Source organism: Diadema antillarum, unplaced genomic scaffold (assembly GCF_040938485.1).
Source record: "Diadema antillarum isolate AM-2024a unplaced genomic scaffold, OU_Dant_1.0 seq00001187_RagTag, whole genome shotgun sequence".
NCBI lineage: Eukaryota > Metazoa > Echinodermata > Echinoidea > Diadematoida > Diadematidae > Diadema > Diadema antillarum.
The window spans coordinates 212,131-232,269 of record NW_027271986.1 but is presented as its reverse complement, the minus strand read 5'-3'; the positions used below and the strand labels follow the sequence as shown (position 1 = coordinate 232,269).

At 40.4% G+C, this 20,139-nt stretch overlaps 1 protein-coding gene across 1 annotated transcript; it reads right to left on the bottom strand.

Moving 5' to 3' along the window:
* Positions 1-2,135: 2,135 nt before the first annotated feature.
* LOC139744534 (carbohydrate sulfotransferase 14-like) lies at positions 2,136-19,841 on the bottom strand. Its single transcript, XM_071654965.1, has 2 exons — positions 19,224-19,841; positions 2,136-3,311 (listed from the first exon to the last, which is right to left on the bottom strand). Exons 1-2 carry the CDS (start codon positions 19,839-19,841, stop codon positions 2,481-2,483), a joined length of 1,449 nt encoding a protein of 482 aa, XP_071511066.1. The 3' UTR covers positions 2,136-2,480.
* Between the last annotated feature and the right edge of the window lie 298 nt (positions 19,842-20,139).

Here is a 20,139-nt window from a genome sequence, read left to right as displayed (position 1 = left end):
GGTACCCACTTATACACCTGGGTCAAGAGGGACATAGTGGGCAAACTTCTTGTCCAATGACGTAAGCACTGGGCGGAAATCGAACTCGTGTCCAACAGGGAGTCGGGAGTCTTATCCACTATGTCACAGCGCCCCCTTCGTTGGTGCTCTGGGAATGACCTCAGGTATCAATATTTTGAAGGGAGTACAATCTTATTAATGGTTAATACATGTACACTGGTTATCATTTATTAATCATATAATAAAACATCATTTTCTTTAGCCTTCGAAATTAAATCGAAATAATGATGTTGAATTTTACCCGTTTGACAGGGAAAAAATAATATTGACGGATGCTATATTATTCATATTTTTTTAAAAATCACAACAAAGTTGATAATGGCCTCGTTACTGCCATTAACATTACTGAAATTATACATGTTGATGGCATTTTTCAAACGTAAAAATTATCTTTGTTCTTTTTTCTTTGCGATGTTTCCCCCGGTGTTACTCCAAAATATGTTGCTAATTTGAAGAAATAAAATCACAAATGCTGAATATAAGGGTTTGCACTGTGGTTTTCCGAACTGGTCGTAAAGCGCCCTCTGTCGGTGCATAGACACATAATACTAGTACTCGTCCAGTCAGACGGTGTTCAGCGTGTTTGACGTTTTACTGTTCGAGCAATTGACACCCCCTTATCTTTACCAGCAACTTGAAAAGGGTGTAAAAATACGTTGCTAGTTTAATAACTCTCTCTTCCAGAATTTATTGGTGAAATAACATCTTCATTGTGCGTATAAAATTCGCAGGACACGGATAACACTGAAATTGACTTGGAAAAATTTCTTTATGCTGGGGTGACTCCGAAAATAATCGACACAATACATACATATGTAAGTTAGACGCTTGAAGAAACAAAGTTGTACAATAATGTACGTAGGAAGAACTGTACATGTACACGTAGCTCTTAAATCTCGTAGACGCTTGTTAATCGAGGAACATGAAAATTAACCTCTAATACCGCTAACGAATAAAGCACTGTTTGTTACGACTCAAATACTATACATTTGCATCATTTCATCAATAAAATGTTTTTTCCAGAGCATCGTTGTAAAATGACACGCGAGAGTCGATCGTGCTTCAAGCACTCATGTCGTGCGCTCATCGACTCACACACATTACACAGTTCATAGACACGAACGCTGTCACAGGTGTTCTCGGTTGACGCAGGCGGTTATACGAAGACAGCGCCATTGGAATGATCCTCATAATAACATTTAATTGCTCTCATTCACAGAGTTGACTAGACTTGCTTGACCAGCGACTGGTAAAAGTCGTTCGTAGAGTCTCCCCTTGCAAGCCTTGTTACGACGATAATAGAGATGTTTTCTTTAAATAAACAAAGTAGAGGGTACTTCACACAAAATCACTCATTTTTCGTCGATTCACTGGGCGAACTCTGCATATAGCTCCACGGTTGACAAGCTCAGTTGAATACAAGCGGAAAAAAGAAACAACCAAACGTTGCCATTGCATATTGCGCAAAACGACAACGTAAATTGTTTCGCATATCTCATGCGTATCAAACATGTAAGCGAAAGAAACAAAAAGCGGCTAGATAAGCGACACATTACGGATGGAAATAATTTACGTAATTGCGAACGAGCCTGGTTGCTTACAGTACATTGATATTTCAACGAGTCCCATCAAACCAAGGTGCCACAGTGTAGAATATTATAAACTATGACCGACAGCGTGTGGTAATATTTTCCAAAGTACATTTTTTTTTTCCTGGTACAAGACTGTCTACATGATTGCATTGGTATCCATCAGCTTCTGCCATATACCTTATGGAGCGGGACTCATATTAATGGAAAGAAAGATAATCCCGTTGTCGACTAATTGCCATCTATCTATCACATAATATACGAGTTTGATGGGTCACGCATTGCCTCAAAATTCTTTTATTGGCTTGCACCCAAATCTCTCCATATTTTCATTTGTTTTGTAACTGTTTGTGCAGTTCCCTAATCTCTTCAGTCCCGTTCTCTTTTACTTTATCCTATCATTAATGCTCTGAGTGCTGATTGGCTCAGAAAGTCTCGTAACATTGTACACGCTGTCCAAAGTCCCTGGAACAGAAAGAGTTTAAAGTATTCTTAAACATGGCGTGAACTGTTACTTGAATGTCCTTGACAATCACGATTTCCGTACTGTCTCAGGGGAAAAAAATACTTGAGTTGTGACACACCATCTTATGACGAACTTTGCTTCATACTCATACTATAGACATGATACTTACAGGGAAAAAGTATTCATTTCTTCCACCACACAAAAACACTGTCGTTGCTTTGAAATCGATAAAAGATAATGAAAAAAAAAATCACAAAGGCATCTTTGGTAGTACAGTAGTCAACATCCCTTGAAATTCATGTCTAGAATTAAATTCTAATCTCAATCTAGTCTCTCATAGATACAAGCTATTTCTTTCTCCCGGGTCATAACCGCTTCGGTCGAGTGACTTCGGATACCCGGGGCTGATATCCGAACAGCATGAAATCTCGCGCATATTTGTCTACTACCTGCTTCATATAGACTTCTTTGACGTTATTAATCTCTCGCTCGAGTTTATCATTCGTTGTGGGTTTATACCAACTCTGGCGTTTGGGGAAATATGCATCACTTTGTCCTCGGATCTTATCCAAGACCAGAGAGGCGTCCTCGGATAGTTGTTCAAAGGATCCGATAAAGTCGTACTTAATGGCACAGGGCTGGCACAACTCATGCATCGGCCTCCAGTGCGGATCCATTCTCCGCGTGTCGCTATCCACGAGAAACCGTAAGAATTCCTCGAAGGTTATCCTTGACTGATCGGCGCCCTCAATGATCGTGCCAGGTTTTCGATACTTCGCGATAATCTTCGGCGCGTATTTCGCGTTATACGTGCCGATATTCTCACCAAATTTATTTCGGTACGCAGACAGCAATCGCTCCGTTGGGTCTCGAACAAACATAAACTTGTAATAGTTTTTCAGCCTGTAGGCCACCTCCTCGTCATTGAACTCCGTCAGGGTGACCAGATCCTTATGATGGTCCATCTTCATAGGAGTTTCCAGGTCAGGTACCTTGCCATTCATGTACTTGATAACACGCTTCCAGTTGGAGCACGCCACCTTCGGTACGAAGCAGTAGATAAACTTGTGCGCGTCATCCACGAGAAGTTGCCCATACAGAGTCCTCCTCTGTTCACTGTTTAACACATCCACGTGGTTGAGGTCCTCCACTGCACATAGGGAATTCATGGTGGTGTTCCGAATGTTTCGTGTGACCTGCAGCACATAAATATAAAAGAAATCCATGGTTAATACTGACAATTACAGAAGAAACACTGCTTGAATTTGATTGAAGGGATTCAAGAGAATTCTGAGCACTTGTTAAAGTAATCATATTCAGAAACCTTGTACAAAGGTGTATCGAATAAAACAAGTTTGTACATGATAGTACAGTAGTACAAATATCGATTGATTGGTGTTACCATACCAATACTGTAACTGATAATCTTGCTGTGGATTCATGGTTGCGTAATTGCAATCTTGTAAACTTATAAACCAATAGAGAGGGGTATTACGCAAACGGACCCCAGAACTGAAAGGTTAAAAGAACAATTTATCTGCGACGCGAAAACTATGGTGTTCTGCACATAAGCACGAAACCTGTTTTCATTGTCCGCGTCGTTATGATGTAAAGCTCGCTGATAGACCATCCACAAAATCACCTTACGTGGCCAATGAAGAAGGCAAAATCTAAATACGGTATCACGCCAAGGTAAACGCACCTCATCGTCAAATTTGCAAAATTATTGCGGCGGAGCTCGACATGTTGGGCCTACTTTTCTTCTCTAGTGGCCCAAACCATTTGAAATGTTGGTTGCCCGAAAAGGAAAAAAAGAAACACAGAAATGCATTTTGAATCGTAGTAGCCTAATTTTGCCACCAAAATGTGTGCTTTTTGAGAGTTGTTGGCCCGATATCAATTTTTAGTGACCCCGGGTCGCCGCTAAATTCGAGCACTGTTATTGATTGTCATTTCTCGTCCATCAAGAAAAAAAAATTAGCATAGTAAAATGTTTCTCCCATATCATGGACGATTCTGTAAACTGCCGCTTCACGTAATAATTGCAATCATCCATCGGTGTAAGGTCAATCCTTATAACGCTTTCCGCTTTGTAATGGATAGCGACTCGGCTTCCATGCAGGTTCTAATAACCCGTCGAAATGACATGCTCCCCACACAGTTACTACGTAGGTGCTAATTGCGTGTTCGGTTCCAATCTCAGGCCTGGGAATTACACTTTTGAAAAGCAGCAATCATCCGAGGAATCAGGGAGCACCAGTACTGCAATTTACTCATTAGACGGTAAACGCTGCACCTCATCGACCAAGTACACTGTGATTGGTAACGACCATTACTGTCATGGATTAAATTTCCGTCATAGAAATATCACACTGGCACACAGTCCATTAAGTATGAGCACACTATCCCAATGACGTACATAAGGTAGATTACTAGCCGCAGAATCATACGTTGAATGAGCTTTGGTAATGACTTTGTTAATGATTTCTGACAGGGAATAACAGTGATACATGTAGGCCTACTAGAACAAAGAAAGAAAGAAAGAAAGAAAAGAATATGAGAGCCATCACGTGGACATAGATTACTTCAGCTTCACCTCTAGAAATCACCAAAATTAAAGCACAACATCATCAAGCCAAGGTGGGCATTACTGTTGAGAAGTTCAAATGACTGACTATACTGAGCTCCAAGGAGCGCAACTGATGTGTTGATGTATGAAGAACAACGGAAAAAAATGATAATAAGAAAACGCAAAGCTAGACCAAGCATACCAATTACTAAGATCGTTTGATACACGGACATCATGTAGTAGTCCTCAACTATTACCTTCACCACGTGACTGTGACGCGACATGAACGGTGTTTGTGTATTGGGGGGGGGGGGAGGGTGTCATTGATCTGTTAGCAAAATAGCATCCATCTCATTTGGTTTTGTTTTGTTTGATTGTTTGTTTCATTTACAGCTGAGAAGATGGCTGGATAGCCAGCCATCTTCAGCTGCAATAGATGGTCTTCCACTCAGTGTTTAGAATAATTATGTTATTATTTCTGCTAGCGCTGATTCTAAATTGAAATATCTGGGGAGAACTTCCCCTTTAAAGGGATTGTATAGTTTTGGTTGAGACCTAATTTCATGTTTCAATCATTTTTTTTTTTTTTGTTGAGATAGTGAGAAACCTCTTATGAAATATGAAAGAGCATGTAATTTCATGAGGAATTCAATGTTGATTTGATGAAAATTGGTTTTGAAATAGCTGAGATATCAAAAAAAGAGCGATTCTAATAAAGTGTGGGACCCACATTTTATTGCAATCGCTTTGTTTTACTTTGTTTTTGGATGTTTCGGTCGTTTCAAACCCGATTTTCATCAAATAAACTTTGAATTCCTCTTAAAATGGTATGCTATGTACTACTTCATAAGTGTTTTCTTGGTATCTCACAAAAAGTAAAAAGCCCAATTCTCATCTCCACCAATACTGTACTATCCCTTTAATAGCTAAGCTAACGATCTCAAGCTTCCATATAAGGGGGGGGGGGGGGAGGTGAAAAGCCTCTCCATTTTTCTACTTTGTTCTCCAGGCTTCGAGAGGTAGTCCGGATTACTGACAAGCGTGACAGGTGCTTTCCTTTATGGAGTCAAGGTTATCGGTCCTTCTGCATAGCGGAGAAATATATTTCAGCTGAGGTGATAAATATTAGCGTCTGGATGAAAACGAAAGAAAGAGAGGGAGAGAGCGAATACAGTATAAAAGGTAGATAGGAAACGAGTAAGCTGTATTATAGGCTAGAAAAAAGACATGGAGAGGCGTCTATATAGTTGGTCTTGTTTGTACAGGGGAATGTTTCTCTTACGTGATGCAAACATGCAACGAATATCACAATGTATTATTTCATCTTCTACTTCACGTTATTCTTAGCATACGCACCGGTCCGTAAAGTTTTCCTTGATCAAGCCGCACTGAGGAGCGAATCATAACATACATAAATTTGCCCAGTGTTTATGAAGCCTACCACCTAAAATACGGAAGAGGAGAAAGCGGCTGGAACTATCTGTCTGTCTGTCTATCTGTCTGTCTGACTGACCGTCTGTCTGTCAGAGAACTGTTACAGCTAAAAGCGTCACGATGCCTTTAACCAGGGAGTCACCTCCCTGCTTTAACATCCAAGGCAGCGGGTGCTTGGCGTGTAATCAATCATGGTAATCGGATGGCGTCGTTGCTATGACTACAAGCTGCGGACCATCTCGATGAGCGATATAAAAAGTGCAGGTTCCTATTGATTCGGGAATGGCACGTGTTTTCACCAATAATTTCGATAATGGTTGATAGTCTTGTGTCCAGACCGAGCCTCGTAAGGGTCTTTCTTTTTTTCATGGAAATCTGTGTGAGCTCGTATATGCACAACAAAAAAAAACCTAAAGTAATTTAATAAGGCTATAGAGTATCCCTTCACTACACGCTTTCGCAATATCTTTCAGATTACTTGAGGAAACTCAACGCAGACTGAGTGAAATAAAAAGACCGTTTGTGTAAATCTGGCTGTGAAAATTTAAGAAAAGTCGAATTCATTCAATGCATATGATTTTGCTCCTCTCAGCGTAAAAATTCCTCCTAAAAGAAAAGTTTTCCACCGACCTTGTTGGCCTTATATACATATTGTCCTGGGACATACAAACCAGGTTTTCTCTCATGCATAAATTAAAACCCGACAACCTTTCGTTCGTGCATGGAGCTACAACACGTACAGTGTAGCTCCATGATTCTTGCTGTTACATGGATGTACATGGCTCTGAAAAAGACTATTATTATCAGAACAACATGAAAGCCTCGACCAAAGTGTATATCATTTTACTGGTTGGCTTTCATCCACTACTGTAGACTTTCTAAAGCCGAATGGTTCTTCAGAGCCTCTCTGGTCATGCTTTGGGATCAATGGAGCATAGATAGGTAACAATGTGTTCATTAACTGTAACCAGAGTCCATAATATTCACAGTAGGATTAATCTTTTCTGATTCAGACGGCTTCTTTGACCTTCCTTGGCCGAAAATAGGTTTACGAGTCAATTATGTGGGCATCATCCTTTCCTACTCGATGTTATTACGACCAGGATTAGACCTCCCGTTTCGCCACTTAAGGTTTTATCATACACAATCACTGCAAAGAATTTTGAAGAAGACTCCTGTACGGAAGAATCCTTCGGCTTTTAGAAAGTCTACAGCAGTGGGCGAAAGCGGGAGAGTCATAAATTACCTTATTTTTTATTTGAACGTTAGTTGAAGCTTTTGTTTGTGATCTTCGGTTTGTAGTTTCCTGCTTTCTGATTGGCTAAAACTATACAGCCATTGTAGTTTACTGAGTTATTTATGGCTCGTGCGGCCCACCATTTGGCGCCAGACTTTCAGCACACTCTAGTGTCATTATAACTGTCTTCATCTTTCTTTTTCTCACTCACTTCACATGCAATGTATTATATTTCAGTTGTTCATGCATAGATTAACGTCATATGGTTACATTTCTTTTTATTTATGCATCTATTCACATATCTACCTATCTACCTATCCATCTATCTATCTATGCATCTATTTGTGTCTATCTATCTATCCATCCATCCATCTATCTATCTATCTATCTATCTATCTATCCATCCATCTATCTATCTATCTATCTATCTATCTACTATCTACTTATAGCTATCTATGCATCTATCTATCTGTCTTTTTATATATCAATCAATCTAACTAGCTATCTATGCATCTTTCAGTGTCTATCTATCTATCAATCTATCTATCTATCCATCCATATCTAACTGTGTCCATCTTTCTATCTGTTTATCGGTGTCTATTTATCTAGTAACGTTTTTATCATTCAATGTCTTTCTATCTATCTAGGCCTATATTCGTCTTTTCTTTTATCCGTCTGTCTATCTGCCTGTTTGCTTACTGTATCTATAATTCTTTTTTATTCTACAAGTAGGGGCCTACACACAAAAATACACACAAACCCCAACACACACACACACACACACACACTCAAACGCACACACACACATTTTTTTTTCAATAGGCACACACACACACACACACACACACACACACACACACACGAGGCCATTAAATTGCACATGGCCTTTACTCGGATTTACCTAAGCTTCTTGACGTCTTAAATTGGTATTAGAAAGAAACTCCCGAATAGTAGCCTACAGTAGTCTGTGTAAGGACACCCGTAGTCCCATTCATACAATGCTGTGTCTGGGTATGGAAGGTCAGTATATTCTTCTTGTAGTTATGTGACTGCAGCTTGTCTGGCTGAGCCCCAAAGAATGTTGATGAGCAGGGGAGAGAAGTAAACTGATCGACGTCCCAAAAGGTCAATGGTTTCAGAAGTGGATCTGCTATCGGTCGTCTGCCCCGTAGCTCCAGATATTTTGAACGTCTTGAGTTTGCCCCTAGCGGCCAAATACATTCTTTACGATAGCAGAGGTATTACACACCAAAAGCATCTCACCCTTGTCAAGACGCCATAACGTCCGTCTTGCAAACCCACGCACACGGGGTGATGCATGTACCGAGTAGGGCTATGTGTGCAGCTTTGCGTCCAGTTGAAGTGGAAGAAAAACTCTCACAGCCCCGCAATGCTGTCAGGTTAGCTACCTTTACAGCTACACAACGTACATTAATTTTGCCCAAAGGCTATAACATAACAACATCCGGGATATTCCCAAGAGTTCTAAGGGATACACCTATTATATTTATATAATCTCAATGGGCAACAATTATTTCCCAATCAGGACTTTTTCATATTCTTTGGTCAAGACTCGACGAAATTGTTGAATCAGGAATGTGTGAGAGTCGAAGACTTGGCAGTTCTGTTAAAGGGCTGATACAGTTTCGGTTGAGATTGGGCTTCAGGGTTCGAACGCTTTTTTATGATGATTTCATTTTTTTAGATAATGACTAACCTATAGTGAAATATGACAGAGTATAAAAAAAATTGTAAGAGGAAATCAAAGCTTATTCGATGAAAACTGGTTTTGAAATGGCTGAGATATCCAAAACAAAGCGATCCTAATAAAAGGTGGGACCCATCCTCTATAGGATTCACTTTGTTATACTTTGTTTTTGGATACATCAGCCACTTCAAAAACCAATTTTCATCAAATAAATTTGGAATACACTGTACCTCTTAAAATTTCAACATTTCATAAAGTGGTTTCGACGTATCTCGCAAAAAAAAAAAAGGAGTTAAAAGCTGAATCCTCACCTCAACCAATACTTTAACCTTTTGAGTTTATCCGCTCATGCTAGTATGAGTGTATACCCAAGGTACAGGAACCTACCATAGCTCATCGTGTTCTACGTCTACAGCGGATCTTTTCAGGGATTGTAAACACAAGGCGATGGCATCTTAAAGGACAAGTTCACCTTCATAAACATAAGGATTGAGAAAATGCAACAATATTAGTAGAACACATTAGTGAAAGTTTGAGGAAAATTGGACAATCGATGCAAAAGTTATGAATTTTTTTTTATTTTTGTGTTGGAACAGCTGGATGAGGAGACTACTACAGCTTGTGAGTCATATGCGTACAACAGTATAAAGAAAATGTAAAAGAAAATTCAACATATTTTCACTTTTTTTCGCATAATAAAAGAGCACTTGACTTGCCTCTTTCTAAAGGCAGGGGGAATAATATTACCCATAACATTTGTCGGTAACGAGTCAGGGGAATGTGTACTTTTTTCAAAAGATGGAATTTTGTGAAATTCTCTTTATATTTTCCTTATATTGTTGTACGCATGTGACATCTAAGTTATTCATACACTGCAGTAGTCTTCTCATCCAGCGGGTACTGCACAAAAACTTCAAAAATTCATAACTTTTGAATGGATTGTCTGATTTTCCTCAAACTTTCAATGATGTGTTCTACTAATATTGCTACATTCTCTCAATCCTTATGTTTATGAAGGTGAACTTGTCCTTTAAGAGACAATCCCCCATATAATCAATCATTCCAAGCTCTCAGGATCGTCAGGATCGTATTTAGCCAAACCAAATCGTTTGGATCAAATTTGTGACTTCTCAGTACATTTGTATTGACATTTGAGGATTTCATGCATATAATACGCCACAATGTACATTGAATCACACTGGAAAACGTACAATACCATAAGATACTTTGCTTCCTGTATATACAGCTAATGATCGATAACCTAAAGAATCGCGTAGTTTCTTATAATATCAATATTTCTTGGAGGTAACAACTGGAAAGCGCGTGGCAGTAAATATAGTCACAGACGTCTCGGAGGAGACTAGAATTGCTGAACACATATATGTGAACACATATTAAATATGGCGTAAATATTCTAAAGAGAATGGAAAACGCCACTAAACACAAAACAACAACAACAACATATTGGAAGGTTCTATTCACATCACGTTCTCGCACTTGCCTTCCTGACACGCACACCACGAACACGAACAACTATACGGTCGTCATGGAAGCCTAGTCGTGACGGAACAATTGGGGACGATTTCTATTCATCGAACAATATACAAAAGGCCCACTATGGCAAAGCAGATGGTTTTACTGCCTGATGGGATATTCAAGATTCAGCTACATTATCTACGGCGAGCTGGAGCCGTTTCTGCGTTCATGGTAGTCTAGCTTCTGGACTCTTTATACTCGTAGGGGTGATTCAGTGTACGCGACAAGACGTATGAGGGCGTGACACCCGAGGATTGCGATACGCCGAAAACTGCGATACCCGAGAAAAAAGACCACAGTCTCTCGATTATCGCAATCAGAAAATTTGCGCCCTCTCTTGGTCGCACCAAGGAAAAGGGGACGGAGCCCAGACTACGTTCATGGCGACAACGTAGTCCATTCAAGGCCATAAAAACGGGATGGAAAGAAATAATGATGTCATAGTCCTCCATTACGAAATATTTAAACTGAAAATACTCGTCATTCTAAAACACTAAAAGGCGAATAATTACTATATGATGTGGGTAACATACAATGTCATTGTTTTGGAACGGTAAAAATGAATATCGTAATTACATCACCCAAAGGAGAAAAAAGGCGACTTTTTTTATTCACTTTTCTTCGCTACATAATTTCTTTTTCTATTTTGTTCACTCAGTGTTGTGTAAATTCACACCTACATTCATTGAATTCAACTCCCACATCTTTGAAGCACGCCCAAATTTCCGCATTGGCCATTTCAAAGCAACAAGTTTGCACAAGGACAATATCAGTGTAAATATTAGCATAATATTTCAAGCGCACACGACATACTCACATTGCCCCCCCCCCCCCGAACCTCTCGGCGTTTACTGTTCTGTGGAAGCACTATTTCATTCTCCGTGTAGGTATGGTAAGGGGAATTACAACACTCATCAAATAGCCCTTTTCACCCCTTATTTGCCTTCAACGCAGTTATTCGACGGATTGTGCGCTGCCCATTCTGCACACGAAAAAGAAAATGAGAAGACAAACACTCATACTGGTTTGCCTGTAGACTGATCATTTCTGGCGTAGATACATGGAGATGTGGTGCACAGCTTTGTCACCGGCTCTGAATCAAGTGATGGTACAGTATTGGTTGAGGTGAAAAAAAATCAGCTTTTAACTTTTTGCGATACTCAGAAATCACTTCATAAAATGTTGCAAAGCATACTGTTCTGCGATGAATTCCACCGTTACTTGATGAAAAAAAAATCGGTTTTGAAATGGCTGAGATATTCAAAAACAAAGTAGAACAAAACGATCCTAATAAAAAGGTGGGCCCCACCTTTTTATTATGAAAGGATTGCTTTGTTTCGGATATCTCAGTCATTTAAGAACTAATTCTTATCGAATAAGCGTTGAATTCCTCTTAGTATTATACGCTTTCATATTTCACATTGAGGTTTTCATTATCTCAAAAATCATAAAAAAATTTGAAACCTCAAGCCCCATCTCAACCAAAACTGTACCATTCCTTCGACGTTTCTAGGATTAGATGCGACGAAGTGACGAATCAAAAGGATCACAATTTGAACTCAAGGAGAAGAAAAACTAAACATGCCGATGCTTCTTTTTTATAATCACATTAACGAGACTACCTAACCTTGACCCCTGACCAAGAATTAACCTTTAACCTTCAGAGAGAAAAAGATTTGATTCCAATTATTTATAATTGATGGCATCACCTAATAATTGGTATTGGACTAATACTTGGTGGAAGTTATGACCAGAAAGCAACAATCGAGCAAGTTAAATTTTCGTTGACATTTGACCTTGCCCCTTATCCCCTGTCATGACGGACATATCCTTTTTTTCTTCAATCTACAGTATCATGTATACCGTCAGATAACATTTCACCGGCCATTCAAAACTGAAATTCTGGCGAGAAACTGTACCTTAGCAAAAAGTACAGTGACCCTTCATCTACCGCGAGTCCACTACATAATATATTGTACTATCCTGTATGTTCAAGCATAGTATTATATTTTGTCAGTTCATTTCAATATTAAATCTCTTTCAGTTTTGAAATATCGCAAGTGGACATTCGCTGCTAAAGTAATGGCTGGAAATTGCTACAGTTCACTGACCGCCGAGCTTCAACATTGTAGGATTATGATTAAGACATCTGAAAAATCCTTTGAGCGGTTTTCACTTGACGTCAGACAAACGAAATGCTTAAGAGGGTTAACATGAGATGCTGATAGGGAACAAAGATCAAGTGTTACCTCGTAACATACCAATCATACTCTTTTTGTTCTCTTTTCCTTTTCCAAGGAGAAGGTGTGTATACACTAAGATACCTTCCGCGCTCTCTCTCCCGACAATAGATCCGATATCAAGCATAACCTTGCGCATCAGTGGAGTGTTACTTAAAATCCTGTGCCCCCATCCCCCGGATTTTCACTGAACTGAAGCTCCACAATCCTCAGGTCACCTTTGAAAGATACGAGATACAGACGAGATCCCCCCTTCCCCTTTCCATTCTCCAAGCATTCTACAAAATTCGTTCAAATAATATTTATAGCAACGTATACAATGTATTCTGACATCGCCGCGTCATATTCGCGATGAGAAACATTGCGATGTATGAATCATTGCCTGCAATCATCAAATCAACATTGTAAGTCTAACTCGATATTGATGAGAAAATGACTTCCATTTCATTATCAAAAAGATGGATGTTATTCTCTCCTCATTACAGGTCATATTTTCCATAAAAACGAAATATATGACTGTCGCTCTAAATTTGAGCTTTTTATAAATCATGCGATACCACAGGCAGCTTATTTGTGTACCATGTCAATGGTAATACTTATATTCTTGAGAAGATGATTCTACAAGGCTTAAGATCTTTTTGTATAGTGTCAATGATATCATATTCTAGAGAAGATGATTCTATGAGAGTTAAGACATTATCGTAATTCACGGAAGTGACTTACGACCTATTGGCACATGAGTTTGCTATGCAAGGCCTGCATCACAAACAAAAGTAGGAACTGTTTCCAGGAAATAGGTCGTTAAATCAACGTTCCGAGCAGAACATCAGGGGCAAAGAGTGCAAAAGTGCTTTAAAGAGTGAAAATAACCTGGAAAGGATGAACATGGTAAACGTGTCTCCCGTCTCACACAATAATTGCTCATAAGCGCAGTAAGCATTTCGCAATTCATCTCTATACTATTTTTTACTAAGACTATCTTACCTTGACAATAACGTAGGATTGACCTCGAACCTTCTCTACTGAAGTGAAACAATCATTTTCCAATTAATTTCCATCTAATTTTCATCAATCACGCGTAATAAGAAGATCACATTAAATACATAGAAATCGCGGGTTCGATTCCAGTAACCAGGGTTATAATGGTGAAGCATTAACTGTTATCATAATTATCATTAATAGTGACACTGTAATTGTAGTATAGTAGTAGAAGTAGTAGTAGTAGTAGTAGTATATAGTAGTAGTAGTATAGTAGTAGTAGCGTAGTAGTGGTAGTAGCGTAGTAGCAGTATAGTAGTAGTAGTAGTAGAAGTAGTAGTAGTAGTAGTAGTAGTAGTAGTAGTAGTAGCAGTAGTAGTAGTAGTAGTAGTAGCAGTAGTAGTAGTAGTAGTAGTAGTAGTAGTAATAGCAGTGTAGAAATAGAAATGGCAATGCTAAAAACATTAGTGGTATAGGCCTACCATTTCGTATAGGTTTATAGTGGAGTATGCTACAGCAATGATTCCTATTGTCATGATAGTTGTTGACATGCTCACATATCTGGCGGCGGTTCCATTCCATCACACACAGCAAACCTGAGGTGAATAAATTTACAGCGCCACTAATCAAGGGGAGAAATTAGTCTCCCTTCCCATCTTACGTCGTTTTACAAGTGAGTGAGGTGTGTCTTTTGTTCGCCATTTCGCTCAAGGGCGTTACGTGGAGTTAACAAAGTTCTCGTGACACAGAGGTAACAAGCAATTGTCTACGAAGTTACATTGTATGTCCTTTTCAGTTTCAAAGAAACCGTACCACTGCCACTCGGCCTCTCTGCTTCAAAATAACCCGACTTCCGAAGTTTTTTTTTATCCAACAACACTAAATTAGTCTACGCCTATTTACTACCTACCACCAGGGAGGTGGGTTACTCCCTGCCACCACTGTGTACTCGCTGTGGAAAGGTGTGGTCTTTAAAATAAACTGTCAGTCTGTACTGGCTTATTCCAATAAAATATGCATCCATACAATGACGCTTCAAAAGATTTTGTTTCATTTAAATCCTGGTTGTTGTTGTTGTTGCTGTTGTTGTTGTTGTTGTTGTTACTTCGAATACACATTGGTTATGCTTCCATGTAGCTGACTGCATGACTCACAAGAGCCGAGTGGTGAGAAATCAAATATATATATTTTATCCTCCCTTATGAGATAAAGCGGTCACATATTATACAAAGTAAATATCAATCATTGGAGGCAAACGGAGCATAGAATTGAGTTATTGTGGACTACAGGGACACGTGAGGTAAACCAAGGAGGTACTAGGCAACAGTACCTCCTTGGGTAAACAAAGAGGGACACGCAAATGGCGTCGTTGTTATGTGATCTCGGAAACCGTTAGGTATAGGCCTGTTCGATAAACAGCTTAACTGCATAACTTCTTCCATTATGTTTCAATAATCTCAATCTCACATCAGAGAAATTGGGATATAGCTGATTAAGATGATCCCCTCCGTTTAACACTCACAATCCCACGTCCATGCTGCTGCCAACAACACACGGGTTCACCGCCACTCTTCACTCTTCTTCCTACTGTTCTCTCCCACTTTCCTAACCTCTCTTTCCTCATCCCACCTTTTAATTCAATATGACGTCAAGCATGCAGGCGTTTGAGAAAAAAATACAGTCGATTCACCTCCTCGCTTTACTTTCGATCTCTTGGCATAATCGATGGGAACATATCGCGCTCAATGGCACTTTTTCTTACGTACTCCTAGGTACGTGGAATCGTAATAGCAGTATACGTGTATGGTGCAGCAACGCGGAATTAAACTAACGCGGAATGGGAATGCACGATGCGGTCCGTGGGATGGAGTTGGATCATGTATCTACAGCCTTATTGTAGCTCCATGGTTGGCTCAAGGTGGTACGAGGAGATACTGGTACATGTACTTAGTACCTCCTTGATTGGATCTAGGAGGTAACGAGTACCTCATTCCTTGGATGTTTCTACGCCTGACTCTTTGTGGCTCTGCAAGTCGGAGTATTATGTTTTATTGCTGCTAAAAGTACCGACCAAACAAACAACTTTCTTATAGCACCACGGCTCAGGGCGTTTAATAAGGAGAAGATGGATGGGCTGTCGAAATCACAAGCGTTTCCACTTTTAAAATAGCATGACAGATTGTAATTCGCAAAGTCCACTACACCAGCATAACGAAAGTCAAGAAATCGCTTCACACTATATGCCCTCAAAATGTCTTCGTTGAGCTAATCTTGATTGAACATCACATTTATAGGTGTGTTACGAAACAATTTAACAAATCAATCGAGCCGAAAATAAGAATCAATTTAGTTGGTAAATAGCTGAGTTTATCTGTTTTCAGTTTTCCCTTCCCCTTGTCCTTTTTAGCCGGTAGGTTTTGCAAGAAGCTGGAATTAGACTTGCTAGAATGCTCAAACGCGGAATTCTTCCTCCGCATTTTCCGCATTTTATAATGACAATAAGACAGAGAAGCTTCCATCGCGGCTGACTTAAAAAATCAAAGATCTCCCATTAAAAGAAAAAAAAGAGAGAATAAAATAAAAACTAGAGATTATGCAGGACTTTGGCACAAAGATTACTGTCCCGAAAAGTTCAAAGTGCTAGATAAACATTGGCCCGACTTCTGTAATACAGGATATGGATGGTCGGTCTTAGACGTCAACCTAATTTCGGTTGGTCGCTCTCAAACGCTCAAAATGCTGAGCCACCAAGACAAAACACACAAGCGTAAATCGGAACACAAACTAGATTCAGGGGTTAAAGAAATCCGACTCCTACTATTAACCCCCTGTATTCGGCGACTTTCGTCACTGACCCATTATTTCAGTAAAAGGGCGTGGCGGTCCGCCATTGTTATACAGTTTATTGTTTGCCAACACCATGATATGGTAGAAACTCCAAGTCACCTGTCCTTTCACGTACTAGAGAACTGTCCGTACTACTTGACAGCCACTTCGGCTGGCCTCAGTTAACTCTCCGAACGAAGGCCAATTTAAAACTTCCACGCAAACAGCTTGACCATTTACCATTTGCACTAGTTTTGAAGGAACTATAGGTGCCTACAATGTAAATGCATGTTGACTCGTCTTGGTTTTGGACTTGAACATCACTTGTGTGGGCAACTGAATATGCACATCTCCCTAAATTGATCCTAACTTGCATATTTCCATTTTACTAATGTAATTTTCAAAAGACACTGTATGAAACACGCTCATTATGCTCAGTCTACGCGAAAAAAACCCCAACACATTTTAATGTTACTTTAAAGCAACGACTGACAATTGATGTCATCAACAGAATCAGGGTGTGGGAGATTTTCTGTGAGTGGATTCAAGTAATGTAAAGAAAAAGAGCAGAAAATCATTAATAAAACATAATACACGTATTTAGTATTTGTTGCCAAATATTAATGATAACCGGAACATTACAAAGCAGCACACATCAACACGCATTTGCATTTACTGGCCCTTTAAAAACGGCTACGTGTCTTTCTCCAAGGACACGTAAGTATTCTCAAGGTATTCGAGGATTATTAGCTCACGAAACAATAGGACTGGTGGCATTCTTTGTATTACTCTAAACGAGGTGATTTGAAAAACGTCATTAATGCCACACGACTTCTGCCCAAATGACGAGGGATTAGCATTAACATCTTTCCCTCGTGACCCCCACCCCATCCCCCTTTCATTCGCTGCCGCCCCTCCCTTCTCCAACCACGCCCTTTCTCCTCATTTCCTATACGTTCAATTCTTCACGTCTCTCTCACACACACACACACACACACATACTCACTAACACGCTCTCGTAATACATATCAGCCACTCCCTCTAGCACTGTGTAGGACGAGTGTAAACCATCCAAGATTACTCGCAAGCATGTTAACATTACCGATTAAATTAACATTCCGTTTACATAATCTATTATCCCATCCACGGGACAAAAAGTATACATGGCTGGGCAACGTTTGCTTTGGATCTCTGTGTCTGCCAAACCAGAGAACTCAAAAAGAGGTGTGGAGGGGGAGGGATGGAGCAGCTGCACGATACTCACGAATGACTGGAAAGTCTAAATATTCGTGTTCAAACATTGGGAGTCTATAGCAGAGGGGAGCAGAGTTTCAGTTTCCACGTTAAATTGTATAATAGGGAAACTCCCATTCTTGTTCCAGTCAATTTGAATTTATATAACGAGCGGATGGATACAAACATAACAGTGCTGTGCTAGCTACAATCTAACTGTATCTGTAATCAATGAGGTACTAATTGAGGATGCCACGTAACTTCTTGCTGTAATCACGCAACTTAAAAGTATGGGGGGGGGGGTTGGGGTTGGGCGGGGTTTCGCGCACTAGTGGTGATGAGAAAAAACATCAGCAACTTAATCGATGTGATCAAGTCATCGCCTCGAAATTCCTCAATGGTTTTATAATGTATTTGAATAAGTGTTTTGTACAATATATTCCTCCCCCCCCCCAAAAAAAACCCCCAAAAACAACAACAAAAAACAATAACACATATACACGAGGTCATAAATACGAAGATATTGTTGTTCTACTTTATGATGTAATGTTATGTAAGTTATCTAAAGTTATGATGCAAAGAACTTACTTTCTCCCTTCATTAAAGATACAGAAGATTCATGGGCATAATCAGGATGATGGGGTAGAATTAAAATTTGTCTTTCAGACACCTAACGGCATAAGTCCTTTGTACAGACGGTGATCGTTTGAAGAAGTTGAAGATCAGCAATGATGCATCTTCCATTCAAGTCCTTACCCGACCAAGGACAGCAACAACAACAGCAACAACAAATACATCTTTAACGTCCAGGTATAAACACAATACTGACTCCTTAGAGATGTAAGGTATCATGCTTCTCTTTTGGGTGACTTCATCTGTTCGTCTCAACGCAAGCTCTCATCGGGAGGAATTTTAGGCTGTGCTGGCATCCAAACCCAAACGGACAAGGGAAGATCGAAACCTCACACTTAACCAGCTTCCAGCACCAGTTCCCGATTACGGCAATTGCTTAAGAGACTTGTTATTTAAGCCAGCGTTCCCCCAGTCACGCAAACATAATTATTGACACTCAACCAAATTCCTACCCCCCCCCCATTTAAATAAGAGCAATACATGTGATTGTTAAAATAAACTATAGCCTTTTTCTCTGAAATCGATTTGCTGGTGCTAATGCCCCTTAACAGGAGAGATGGTTACACCAAAACAGGTCGAAGTAGACAAAGGGAGTTAATAAACACCAGCAATGACAGATGATGATGATGATGGTACTAACAATAGCGAAGCAAAGGGAAAGTTTTGATAGTCGTAGCCAAAGAAGAAATCTTCATCAATTGGCGACATCTTTACCTCTATAGAAGGCATCCTGCAGGCGCTGTCTAGCCGTCCCTCGGAGTCGGTGTTTACAACGTAACCTCTCCCGTAAAGAGAGGGCTTGGCGCAGCCTTTCATCCCGTTCGGTAGCTTGATGGCCGGAGCTCTCTCCCTCAGCACCGCATCCACTACCACACGGGCTGGCCGCTTCTCCTCAGCGGCTTTGGCTGGAGGGTTGGGAGCAACAGGTCTGTCTTGAGGCTTTGGAGGGGGTGGTAATCGCTTTGCATTCTCCTTCTGTCTCAATAAATCTTGCTCCCTTCTGAGTTCCGCTCTTCGAGCTGCTTCTCTGCGCTCTGCTTCCTTCTTCTCCTCGGCCTCCTTCTTGTCTCTGGCTCTCTCTGCCTCGCGAATCTTAGCGGCTTCCTTAGGATCGTACTCGACGACCACCATGGGTTCTTCTTCTCCTTCTTCGGAGGCGTGGCTCTCGCCGTCGGTCCCGGCGCGCAGGTCGACGTTGATGGAGCCGGTCTCTCGATACGAATCGAGCGCCGGGACGGCGATGAGGAGGAAGCCGAATCCGAAGACGAAGCACAGCCCAAGAAGATGGGCGACCGTGCGACTAACCCGGATAGTGTAGTACTTTTTCACCATCGTGCCGGGCAGAGCAACTCAGGAAGTCATGAAGTTCTGTTTAGGACTATGACACTCCCCGAAAACACTGGCTTTCTCTTTTGTTTTCCTTTCTTTTCGAAAGTTAAATCGTCCCGAACCCCTCTTACTGTCAACGACAGCAAATTTGCTGGGCACCTTTTCTAATCCGCCTTTGCTTTTAGCCGTCCACACTGGAATAGCCTGGGTTATCCATGAAAGATGGATCAATCTATTCTGATGTCCGTGCCGCCAGTGGACTGGAGAAGTAAGACGACGTAACTAACACGCCAACTAACAT